The 12418-nt window shown below is 39.3% G+C and overlaps 1 protein-coding gene across 1 annotated transcript; it reads right to left on the bottom strand.

The window, feature by feature from the left end:
* Positions 1-2573: 2573 nt before the first annotated feature.
* LOC140242084 (polycomb group RING finger protein 1-like) lies at positions 2574-12418 on the bottom strand. The gene is made up of 7 exons (XM_072321844.1): positions 12398-12418; positions 10788-10890; positions 9943-10095; positions 7854-8010; positions 7104-7242; positions 6342-6422; positions 2574-2982 (listed from the first exon to the last, which is right to left on the bottom strand). The coding sequence occupies exons 1-7, from the start codon at positions 12416-12418 to the stop codon at positions 2920-2922; spliced, it is 717 nt and encodes a 238-aa protein (XP_072177945.1). The 3' UTR covers positions 2574-2919.

The raw sequence follows: 12418 nt of genomic DNA, 5'->3' as shown, positions 1-12418 counted from the left end.
TAGCTATCAGTACCATGCATTGACATTCAATGTTGCAATGTTTCTATCTTAAAATTTGGTTCATAAAGCTATCAGCGATACTCTTCAAAGCGCTTTGACGTCACTGCAATGCACATATCAAGATACAGTATTGCTCTGATCACGTTAGTAAGGCAAGATTTCCGTAGATGAAACTGAAAGTCAATGATGGAGTGTTTGGTGTGGCAAAAAATAACAACATAAAACATTTCATAATGTAAATGTTCAGTGTGCAAAGAAACACCTTCAACTTCCTTGAAATGCACAACTGTGAACATATTCACAAATATCAATCTCATCATTTTTGCTTCATATGGGGAACTCACAATTAACTAAACAAATTAAGAAGAGTCATCATCATGAAATCAAAATGCTCAAGACAAAATCTTTTCTTTACACATAACTGTACGAAAGAGAGCTTGTGGAGAATGGTATAGTCTGTGTTGCCATGGTAATAATCTGAGTACTGTTACGTACAATCTGTGTATCAAACCACAGTGCAGCGCACAATCTGTGTACCATACAATGTATTATACAACAAAACAAGTAGTCAATGCATTGTAACAGTGTTATTACACTGACAATGGAATGAATAAAATCCTGCATGATGCTGCTTACATGTGAAGAAAAATTTATCACAAATCTGCCTCGCTGTTCCATGTTAGAACTTGGAACAACCATTTTCTCAAATTTTGTAAGCATGAAGCTGGAGAATCCATCTTGTTGAGGCTTTGCAATCACTGAAAACTGTGATAATTGCAGTTACTATGGCAACAAATCACAGGCTTGAAGCTGATTAGTTGTTGCCCAATTGCTCCTACGGTAACTGCAATCATTCAAAATTGCAATTCTCAGTAACATGCTTATGAAACAGACATCCTGGTTCAATAGCCATTTAGCTTCATATCAGCTTTGAATATCAGTTTTTTTTAATAACTCCTGGGTCAGCAAACTACTCAATAGACCATCTCTGTAATGTATTCAAATTCTCTGCATCTATGCATGCTTTGTTCATAAGAGATCGCAATTACAATCACTAACTTATCAGATGTTTGCCCTACCTAGCAACAACTGATCAATGCTAAGTTAAGTCATGCCTTAGACCCCATTTACAGTGAGTGAAAAGGCCGGGCTCGGCCGCGGCCAGCCCGGCCTTTTCACTCACTGTAAACGTGCAAAAGGCCAAATACAGCACAAAAATTGGCTGCGCATTTGGCCAAGCTCTGGAAGTAGTCTCGGCCCCTGTCTTTTCTCACTGTAAACGCAAACTGGGCCAAATGCAGTACCAAACTGCGACTGGTGCGCTCCTAATAATAGTTGTTTGTTTATATTGAAAGGTTTGAATCAAAAGCACGGGCCGAGCCCGGCACTGTAAATGGGCACAATTGCGGGGCCGAGTACCGCAATTGAGGCCAGGTTCGGCCGCGGCTAGGCCGCGGCTCGCTGCACTGTAAACAAGGTCTAAGAAACTTCTTTGGAGGGAGCAGATATACAAAATGATTCGCTACTATTCTGTATGAAAAGAAATTTCCATAAATTTAAATACATTTCAGAAGCAATCTATTAATATCAGTCAATGTGAGAAATATCTTTGTAAGCATTTCAAGAAAATAACAAAACAAAAGCAAAGTGTAGGAGAGAATCTCTCTACAACTTATGAGGAGATCATGGGGACCACTGATTTTTCCCTCATTATTACTGGTACCTTGTTGTAAACATACTAAAAAAAGAGACCAATTTAATAAACAAAGTAACAGAAAATAGGGACCTCCAATTCAACTCATTAAAAGCAGTACCTTGTTACAAGCGAGCTCATTATAACAGGGTTTCCCTGTACCACCTACTCATGTTTGCTTGGCGATCTTATGCAAAAACAACATTCCAAATCTGCAAGGGGGAAATCAATGCCTGGATGGAACCATGGACTGGTGTTATGACACAGCTCCACAACAGATACAACAGGCAAACATGAGATTGCTGATTCCTTTGAGAGCGCTCAATTTCCCCCCTTTTTTCTTCTTTTATTCGTCAAAGATGTTTTGTACGTGCTTCGTTTGCATCTTGATGCGAGTCTGTCACATGCAGTACCTCCTCACAAAATGAATCTCCCTATCAGTTTGTATGCCCCTCCATTCATATGCGGCAGATATCCACGGTAGAAGGGCACAAGTCACTTCTGCCACAGATACCATTATTCGTTGATGATCAGCACATCCACCGTAGAAGGGCACAAGTCACTTCTGCCACAGATACCGTTATTCGTTGATGATCAGCACATTTTGCACATTGGTCCATTTTTATCTTCTTCTTCTTCGTCTTCCTTTTTCCTGCATGCATACACACATCACATGTCAGCTCTGGATGTTGAATCACAGTCACTCAAACTCACTTCAACCCAAGGGGTATCAGTTATTGCTCATATCACACCCTCACATGTTAGTGCACCGAGTATGATACAAGGAATTTCCAAAATGTTCAAGCATCCAAACCCACACTATCCAAATCCTGCAGGTCCACTATTGGAGTGTTTACAGCCATTCCCTTCACCTCCACCTTTTAATGTCCATCACCAAAAGCAAAAGCCAATCCCATGAAAGTTCCAAACAAAGTCTTTCCACCAACAGAAGGGTTAAAATCAATAGTGTCAAAATGATGAGGCCAATGCAGAAATGAATCCTTGTGGAGATATAGGTGCAAAATATCGGCAGCTGATGCAGTGTCAATCGTATAATGGCTGAAAACAAATTTCCGCGTGCATCAAAGCGTGTCATGGGTATGGTCCTCTGGCATGATTGTTGATTTCATAGCGGTGCGAGATCTCTCGGTCGGCAACAGGCGTTAACAGATCCTCCCACATCAGTCAGTGCAGTGCTGCGGGGACGACTGCTCCAAAGGTCAATCTTACTCTGTCTTGCCATTAGCTGTTCCCATGATGATCTGATATTTCAGGACCATCGGAGCTGCCTGCACAGCAAGAAAAAGAAAATATATTAAACCAAGAATGATGGGGAAAGAAAACCCAAGAGACATGGCTTTTTACATCACTATGTACAAAAAACAGCATTCTTTTTTTTTTTTTTTTGCAACACCATGGAAAACACATGTGAATACACCTCATGAACATCTACTGTAAAAGTGGATATTTTCGCACTTGGCCGTCTCAGAAGACTTTCCCGTGTTTTTAATTCCGCGGAATCGAGACATCAAGTACTGGAACATATGGCGCGCAAAAATATTCGCGTGCTTTTATTTTCGCCCTAGCTTCTCGTTGCGCAAAATGCACGAAAATTTCAGCACCGCAAAATTTCCACTTTTACAGTAACTCTTTCTATGCCACAGACTTGGACAGTGTGTACAATGTTTGGCCTTTTCTATACCAATTGGCACTCAAAGCACACACAAAGGCTCAAATTTGTCAATTTTTTCGGCATGCATACCACAATATGTCTTTTGCCTTATCTAGGTGGTAAGTCATATACCCTCCTCCCTCCATTAAAAAACACAACAAACACACACACATATTCCACTTCTCATAGTGATGCTATTTGTCACACATTTTGAAGGCCAAGTCACCTTGCACCTCCACTTTCACTTTCCATAACAGCACATTCTGCATCTCACAAGGACATGTGACAAAGCAAGATGGTGCAATCCCTCTATTATTTATCAGCAAATCACCCCACAATGGTCTGATATTTGGCATTTCTCTAGGACTTGTAAATTGAATACATACAAGCATTTTTGTAATGGCAGTCTGCATCACATCCCCTTCGTTTATTGAAGTAAGTTAACCGCTGGCTGCAATGTTGCACAAACGTGTACACAGTGGCGTATCTAGGGAAAAAGGCGCCCGGGGCAAGCGCGAAAATTGCGCCCCTAATTTCTGAAAAAGTGTTCAACCCCAACCCCATCCCGGTAGGGACTTTAAACAAAGTCCACATGATATGCTTTTTCAAGCACTTTAAAGGGGGTCTTTTTGAGGGTGATCTAAATATAATGAATTTTGATAAATTTTGGCCAGCGAGCGCAGCGAGCGAGCCGAAAATTTTTGTATTTCAGCTTACAAAACATGGAATTCTTGTCATTTTTTGCTTATCAAATCTTACAATTCTAATCAAGATACAGTGACGACCTTAAAGATAACGATTTATACCAACAAACTGAGTACTTGAAAAAATATTCTAAATTAGTACGAGCGAGTGAGCCGAAATTCGTATATTCGAAACCGTTGGCGTCCTCTTTTGATCCAATCGGCGATCGCTTCAGAATGAATGAAATTGCAGTCGCTGCTCCGTGTAACATTTTTCCTGCTAAATATAAAATGACATGTGTGAACACAATAGACATTGTCATTTTGTCCGCATCATCATCACGTTTTGTTTTTACTTTCTTTTTTTGTATAGATTTTGGCGAGCGAGCCGAAAATGTTTGTATTTCAGCTTACAGAACATGGAATTCTTGTGTGAACACAATAAACATTGTCATTTTGTCAGCGTCATCATCATGTTTTGTTTCTATCTTGTTTGATTTGGTTTTCTGCCCCCCCCCCCACCATTCTCCTTCCCCCCCCCCACCATTCTCCTTCCCCCCCCCCCCCCCCCCCCCCCCCTCCTTCCGGGCGAGTTTTCTTCTTCTTCTTCTTCTTCTTCTTCTTTTTTTTTTCTTCTTTTTTTTCTTCTTCCTCTTTTTTTTTTCTTTCGTTTTTTGCGCCCCCAAGGAGTGGCGCCCGGGGCACATGCCCCCCTTGCCCCCCCTAGATACGCCACTGTGTGTACAGTATCTTTTGTACCATCCTACAAATACCGCATGTGCTCCATGGTGAAGGGTGACAGATGTATCAAACATCGTCTTGGAGTGACAGCAGTGTAATCCTGATGTTCTGCTTTTCTCCAAGCAACTAAGCGAATGATCTAGGGATCAATGTTAGGGCAAGTTGCTTGTCTATATTTTTTAAGACTACTGCACCTGTGTACTGCACTCTGCCCCCATTCTTCCCTCCCTGCACCAGGACCAGCCTTAGAACAACAGATATTATCATTTGTGACCACCCAGCTCAAAACCCACAAAAAAAAAAGTCACAGATTAGGGTTCTCTGTAAAGCATCAACATATGTCATTTTGGTTGACCGACGCAAATTTGTAAAGTTTGTCTTATCCCGAGAAGTAATCTTTTCTCTACCTACTGTCAAAATTTGGTGGCTGAAAACAACACCCAAATTAAGATTTTGGCAATTTTTCTGGACCATATCTTTTCAAACAGGTGCAATTTTCACTGGAAAATAGAACATGCTTTCATTGATACATGTCTACACAGCACGCCTGAGTGGCCCTTGTCTGTAAAATCCTCTTCGCCATTTCCTATAAAACTACACCACCTAACTCTCTTATCTCAGTCACTTTTTTAAATGAAGCTATGGATATCAATTTGAAGCTTACTGCTTACTCTTTTAAACTACATAAATGTATGTAGTAAAGCGCAAATTCATTTTGGCCTAGTTTTTGTGGGTTTTGAGCTGGGCAGTCGCATTTACAACCGAAGCAAAAATCAACTATCACTGAACACAGGAAAATGTGCTGTATGTAGCAGTAGTTAGGACCACAAAACATTCACCAATTATGACCATGCATCACAAAACCAACAAAAAGTCGCACCCCTTGATTTTATGTGAGGACTCAAAAAAGGTGAAAAAGGTCAACCACGTCAATCATGAGTTTTTCATATTTTCTGAAAGAGCTATACTTCTTCTTCTACACTATTCCTAAGTTTGGAATCATAAAATTAAGGGGAAAGTTTTTACAACCTTTTTTTGTGTAGAGGAGTGAAATCAGGTATGTCTTAGAGGACCCTTTTCATTTCTTGAAAATCCTTTGCACACTCTCCACTTTCAACTCTAATGAATTTTGAACAAAGAATCTACTGCTTTGAACGTTGGCAATAATCATGGACAAAGTATGTTAATCAATTTTAGATTAATCTGATAATCCCTTCATTGTTGTTGATTCAGTGGTTTACATCCTGTTTTTTGTCCCATTCACCACACAGCTAGAACAGTTTGGTAAAGATTAAGCACTTGAATAGCCGCTTTTCTCAGTTGTGGAGTGCGTGCTTTCTTTCCAATATTTAGATAGGTTAGGAGCGTCCATTTGATTTCAGTGACCAAATCATTTTAAGCTTAGAGTCAGCTCTTTCAGAATCTACACTTAACTAAAAATCCATATCTGGCGACTTTTTGTTGGTTTTGTGATGCAGGGTCCTAATTACTCAACTAGGGGAACCATATCCTATTAGTGATGCTACTGTAATTTGTCAATATTTTGTTTTACCTTTTCCTTCCAGTGTGAAACCCAGACATACTTCATTGGTTCCTCCTCATACAGCTCTTCATCCTCACAGTAGAGAATAATCTGGACGGTGACAGTGGTACAAAACATGAAAAAATAAAACAATTAATGAGAGCTCCAAAAAAAAAGGTGATGAAATTATCCTGCAAATGCAGTATCAGTAATGATTTTGGGTAACCAAATTATTTTCTTTAACCTGTTTGTAGCAGCCACCTAAGGGAGGTGAAAGCGTGGCCACTATAGTGAGGCTCTCAACATTTCCGTGCTACACATACTTAACAGTAAATGCCTGTGTGTAAGTATGCACATGCTTCATACATTGAACACTTATTTATCGTGCTATTGCAGACTAGCGTGCATACAGAAAAAAAGCTTTCCACAAGAGCATTACTATGCCAATCTTAAAATGGCAGGTGATGCAGTGGTGGTAATCATTAAAACTATTACATCATGCATAACAGGCATGGCTGAAAGGAAAAAACATGTTAAATTATTGGCTCGAAAATGCCACCATATGCGTCTGTGGCTGCTATACACAGCTGAAAATCTACCATGGATACAATATTGCTGTCTGCCATGGACAGGGTTTTTAACATGGCTTTTCTCTTCTTCTTTTTTTTTTTTGGGGGGGGGGGGGGATTTTTTAATGGCCATGTACAGCAGGTGCCCATTATAGAGAGGTGGCTGCTACGGCAGACTTGACTGTATCACAATCTTAAAAATGAAGAGTCAATCCGATCCTACCTCCGAGTCATTGGAGATATTCAGCTTCTTCATGAGGAGCTTCTGCAGGTGGTAGACACAGGTGCGGACCGAGCAGCGGATGTACTTCTTGTTCAGCTGGGTGATGGGTACCTCTTGGTCATCCACTACTGGAGAACTCCTGGTGGGTTTGATGAAAATAAAAGAGAAATCTAATAAAGGTTTGATAGCCAAAATTAAGTTCAGTGGAGAAAGTTAAACTTTCCTCTTTGAGTTTACAAACAGCAATGTCCTGTCTTTTCTTGGGGCAGAAAAATGTCCTTAAACAAGGTTTTCCAGACTAAGTTGAAATAAAAATACTGCTCTTTGTTCAACTTACTTTCACAACTTTGTAAAACCAGGGCTACAACCTAACCCATGTTTTTTATTGGTCTGACCTGTATGTAAGACCAGTAGGTACCCATTTTTTACTGGTCAATTCCTGAAAAAGTGACTGGTCTGAAAGTGATTTTTACTGGTCAGGGACCGTCGGACCAGTGCCAGTGTGCAGCGCTGGTAAAACAAACACATTAAAACCTTTGCCTGTTAATTGGTAGTTTGACACCTTAACAAGTAGACCATCATGATTCTAACAAGCATTGTAATAAAGCCAACCAAATTTGTAGGACTAAGGTATCAATTTTAGCTGTACGGAAGAATTCAGAGTTGTAAGCGGGAGGCGTACATATGGTGATTACATCAGTTTTGCCACAAACACACTCAATGTATGCACAGACAAGAAAATCTTCTCACCCACTATACTCCAGGCACAACGACACCTGCTCATCATTCTTGTAGAAGTGACCACCAGTGGGGTCAAGCTTGCCACTGAAAGATTTCTGCTGCACCTTGCTCTGCACCTTGTCCAGGCCACGGGACTTGTAGAACTCCATCTTTCTCTTCTCCTCAGCTGGAACATGAAAAATGTGGCAAACATTTTTTTTTTTTAATGGGACCATTAACAGCAATGGAACATAGAATGTGGAAGAGGTATAGACACAAGCACATCCTTTGAGACATACAGGTTATTGCAGAAAAATTGATTATTCTTGCATCAAGTTGTTTTTATAGCAACTGTCTAACAATTGCCCTCATTGACATAATGAACATTGAATATTCAGTGTTTATTTCACGTCGATAAAAGGCAATTTGTCAAATAGTTGCACTTTTATATCTGTTCTGCAAGATTGACTATGCTGCAAGCATAAGCCTTTTAAACACAGGATTTGCTAAATTACCAAGAATAAAAACAAAACTCAGCAACCCAGAAAAAGATTATTTACAATGAAATCTTTGCTATATGGAACAATTTATGGCCACACTGTGCTCTACTGTATGCAGTGCGGATATTTGTATACATTCACATCATAATATACAGTTATTTCTGAAAGTTTTTTTTTTTTTTTTAGGTAGCAGTGTTTAACGGTTAAGAAGGCAAAATGTTTTTCACTTTTTTCATGTGTGTCACAAGGGACACATGTAACCATGTTTGGCTGAATTGCGTGATCACACAGAATGTGGTCCCATGTGTAAATGTTCTGATGTGTTTGTTTTAACTCAGAGAAATGAGGGGACCCTGCACAAATTGCTTGAAGGACTCTGCACAAATATGAGGTTACTCCTAGAACCTCTAAAGCTAACTGATCAGAAAAATTTATTTGCAAAATAAAGCATGCACACAATGGTCATGAATTCTTGGCACAAAAAACAAACAAACAAATACAACAAATTTTGACCACAAAGCCATGGTCTCACATCATCATCAGAGAAGTTTGCAGCACTATTCACCTTTTCTGCAGTGCATTGCATAATGTGGTAAGTGTGCAGAATGCTAGTAATAGTAAAGTGAGCTTTGAAGCAACCAGCCGACAATGAGGAGATCTACTTTAAATTGTCCTTTCAATACCTTGCAATGTTTCAGCATTTAGAATAAAGAAGGCTACTTTTTTTCCCATTCGAAATGTATGCCTATGATTTTTTTTTTTGATTTTTTTTTTTTTCGTGGCTTCTACTAAAACATTACATAATCTCTTGCTACTTCAACTTCCAGCTCACCAGTGCCCCTTGATTGTCACTATTTGCCTTTCTTACACTGTCCCTATGTTGCTTCCCTCCTCCAATCTCCTCTTTCTAAGGTCTTCCCTTGAAAGAGGAACAGTCTTGAAAGAAAGATATTATTCAGATGGGTGAAGGTTCACGCGTGAGTTTCTTCAGTTTGTCTCCCTCTACAAATGATTTTTTTTTTAAGATCGCAACTGCTGAACGGTATCAAAAATAACAAACATGTCGGAAAAGGGAACCAGTGGGACTCAAACCTGGTAGTGTCACTGGTAGTGTTGCCAGGAGGGTGGTAGTGTTGCTACCAAGAAAGCAGTAGATGACAGGTTCAAGTCCCACTGGTTCCTGTTTCCAACATGTTTAATTTACAGATCAGCAGTTACAATCTTAACAAATCTGATTTGTAGAGGGAGACAAAGTGAAGAAACTCACACCTGAATTTCAATGAAATTTGTAAAATTAAGCGTGCTTCCCAGGGGCATGAGTGTCTACGCTCAAAATCTGAATGTGTGTCACATGAAATCCATTATTCCTGATATTGTGTGCTGGTAGGCATGTGGTAGCTTGCCAATTAGCAAATAGTTGAAGTAGCACCTTGTTTTGTCACCCCGGATGAGGATGCTTTGATCCTTTCTTCCAGTTGGTGGAAGCTCCAGGTGCTCTGTTTTTCCAAAGATTATATACACCTGGTGTTACCCCCAAACCTCTCTCCCCTGCTGAATAATCGCTATTTGTTCACATTGATGAAGTGCAATTTGTAAATCAATGCGAGAAGGATACTCACATTCAAACAGTTTGGGAACTAGCTTGAAGACGACGTCTTGCATCGTCCGGTCCGGCCGGAGGTTCAAGAGTGGCTGGGTCTCATGGATCTTGAGATTGCACATGGGACACAGCTTGGAGGTCTGGAGGTACTTGACGATGCAGCTCTTGCAAACTGTGCTCAAAGGCAATGAAATCAGTGTGGAAAAAGAATGAACATCAAGACCAAAGAAGAGACAATGTGCACAGAGAGGACAGGAGGAGCAGGTAGGGTCAGGTGGGAGGGGCGAGTTTAATCCTAACAATTGACGAATGTACATGACGACAAGGACTTTACAACCTGGTAAACTATAAAGTTTTATTCATGTCATATCAAGTGCTTAAGTGAACACGGTGGAAACAGTTGCTTGGCCATTGAAATATACACACACAAAGTAGAATTCATAAATTTGATTTTTTTTTCTTTCCAAAAGACTTTATACAGATGCATTTGACAAGCCCATTTACACACAAAATAACAAATACAATAGAAATTGTTCATTGCACACTGCAGCTTCACAGGAAATTACAACTATTGTCCTACAGATGCACAAGGAACAATGTGTAATTGTTAATTGACAGCACTTAACTGATTTTGTTGTTGTTGTTGTTGTTGTTGTTGTTGTTGTTGTTGTTGTTGTTGTTGTTGTTGTTGTTGTTGTTGTTGTTGTTGTTGTTGTTGTTGTTGTTGTTGTTGTTGTTGTTGTTGTTGTTGTTGTTGTTGTTGTTGTTGTTGTTGTTGTTGTTGTTGTTAAGACATTATAAGCTAACAATGGCATAGATACCTCACAGTAGAGGCAAAATGAAAAGCATGCCCCTCCTACTCACAGGTATGCAGACACTCAGTCACGGTTGTGGCATCAATGAAGTATCCCGCACACAGGATGCACACAATGTGCTGGTTCAAGTCACAAATTTTAACCTTGAGGTCCTGGGTATTGGGAGAAGTTCAAGAATCACAGTTTCAAAGGAGAAGAAGAACACATATCAAGTGTTACTGATGAACTGATCAACAAAATATCTTACATCAATCAAATAAATAAACATAGATTGAAATTCATGAAATCAATCAACACAGTAAAATGAAGAAATACCAATTTTATATCTAGTTAATCATTATCACACTGACTGCATAAAAAAAAAGTAAGTTAGGTTCAGTAAAATCATATATGATATGATATGAAGAGCCTACTCTACAATACATGTGTACAAGGACCACAATCTGGTAAAAGTACTTGGGGAAAGGTATACTGTAAGATCAGAAATTTTCAGGTCCATTAAACTTTAATAAAAATTTAATGAGGAGCCAAGATTGGCAAAAGTAAAATGTACGTAAAATTTGAACAAATCTCTGTACAGGTGTATTTTAACACACTATACATGAAGTACACTGGCAATTTTTCATGATAAGCAATTTGCAAAAGTTTCATGCTATGAATGTTTGTTGTTTTACAATATCAAAGGGACTGCAGGGTACTGGTTGAGGTGGGGATTCAGGTTTATAACATTCCTAAGTGAGATAATGAGAAACCTCTTATGAAATATGAAAGAGCATGTAATTTAAAGAAGGATTCAACATTTATTTGATGAAAATTGGTTTTCAAATGGCTGAGATAACCAAAAAAAAAGCGAAGATAATAATAAAAGGCGACAGGCCATGCCTTTTATTAGGATCTCTTTGTTTCACCTTGTTTTTGGATATCTCAGCCATTTCAAAACCGATTTTCATCAAATAACTTTTGATACCCCTTAGAATTGCATGCTTTTTGACATCTCATCAAGTGGTTTCTGAATATCTCGCAAAACATTAAAACGTTGCTGGGGCGACAAGACCTCGTATCTACAAAATGTCAAATGTTCAGGAGAGCCAAAAAACATGGAGGCCAAAGCACTGTGGCGAATGGGATAGCCTTTCCTTTGACATGCCGTGGTGGCTTCATTTTTGGAGTAAGACAGTTGGGATTTGGACAGGACATCACTTAATCCATTATTTGACCATTAATCCAAAAAAGTCATTTCCACCAAAATTGCAGATACAAGGTCTTGTCACCCCAGCGAAGAAAAGCTAAATCCTCACCTCAACCAGAACTGTACAGTCCCTTTCAACTCTTTTACAGTCTTGAAGAGAAGTTCACAACCAAGAGTACTTTATCTAAAAGAACTGGGAACTATACTTGTAACCAGCATAACAGATATCGATATGTGTGAGGAGGAATGATTTTGGTTGCACGTGAAAATCCCTTGAATTCTAAATTTTCAAATGAGAAAAGAGACCTAAGACCTCTAGCTGCCTTAAATTGTAGGTCCTAGTGGGTAGGACCTAGTTCTTTTCATAACGTATGTGAAAGAATATGTTAAATGTCAAGTGTGCATTACTAGTATCCTTCAGAGATAATGCATACCGGTATATTCAAGTTAAAAAAACATTGGGGACTTACATCACTCACAGCTCCGTTCAT

This window comes from Diadema setosum, chromosome 18, assembly GCF_964275005.1.
Source record: "Diadema setosum chromosome 18, eeDiaSeto1, whole genome shotgun sequence".
Taxonomy (NCBI): Eukaryota; Metazoa; Echinodermata; class Echinoidea; order Diadematoida; family Diadematidae; genus Diadema; species Diadema setosum.
This window is presented reverse-complemented; position numbering and strand designations above follow the sequence as displayed.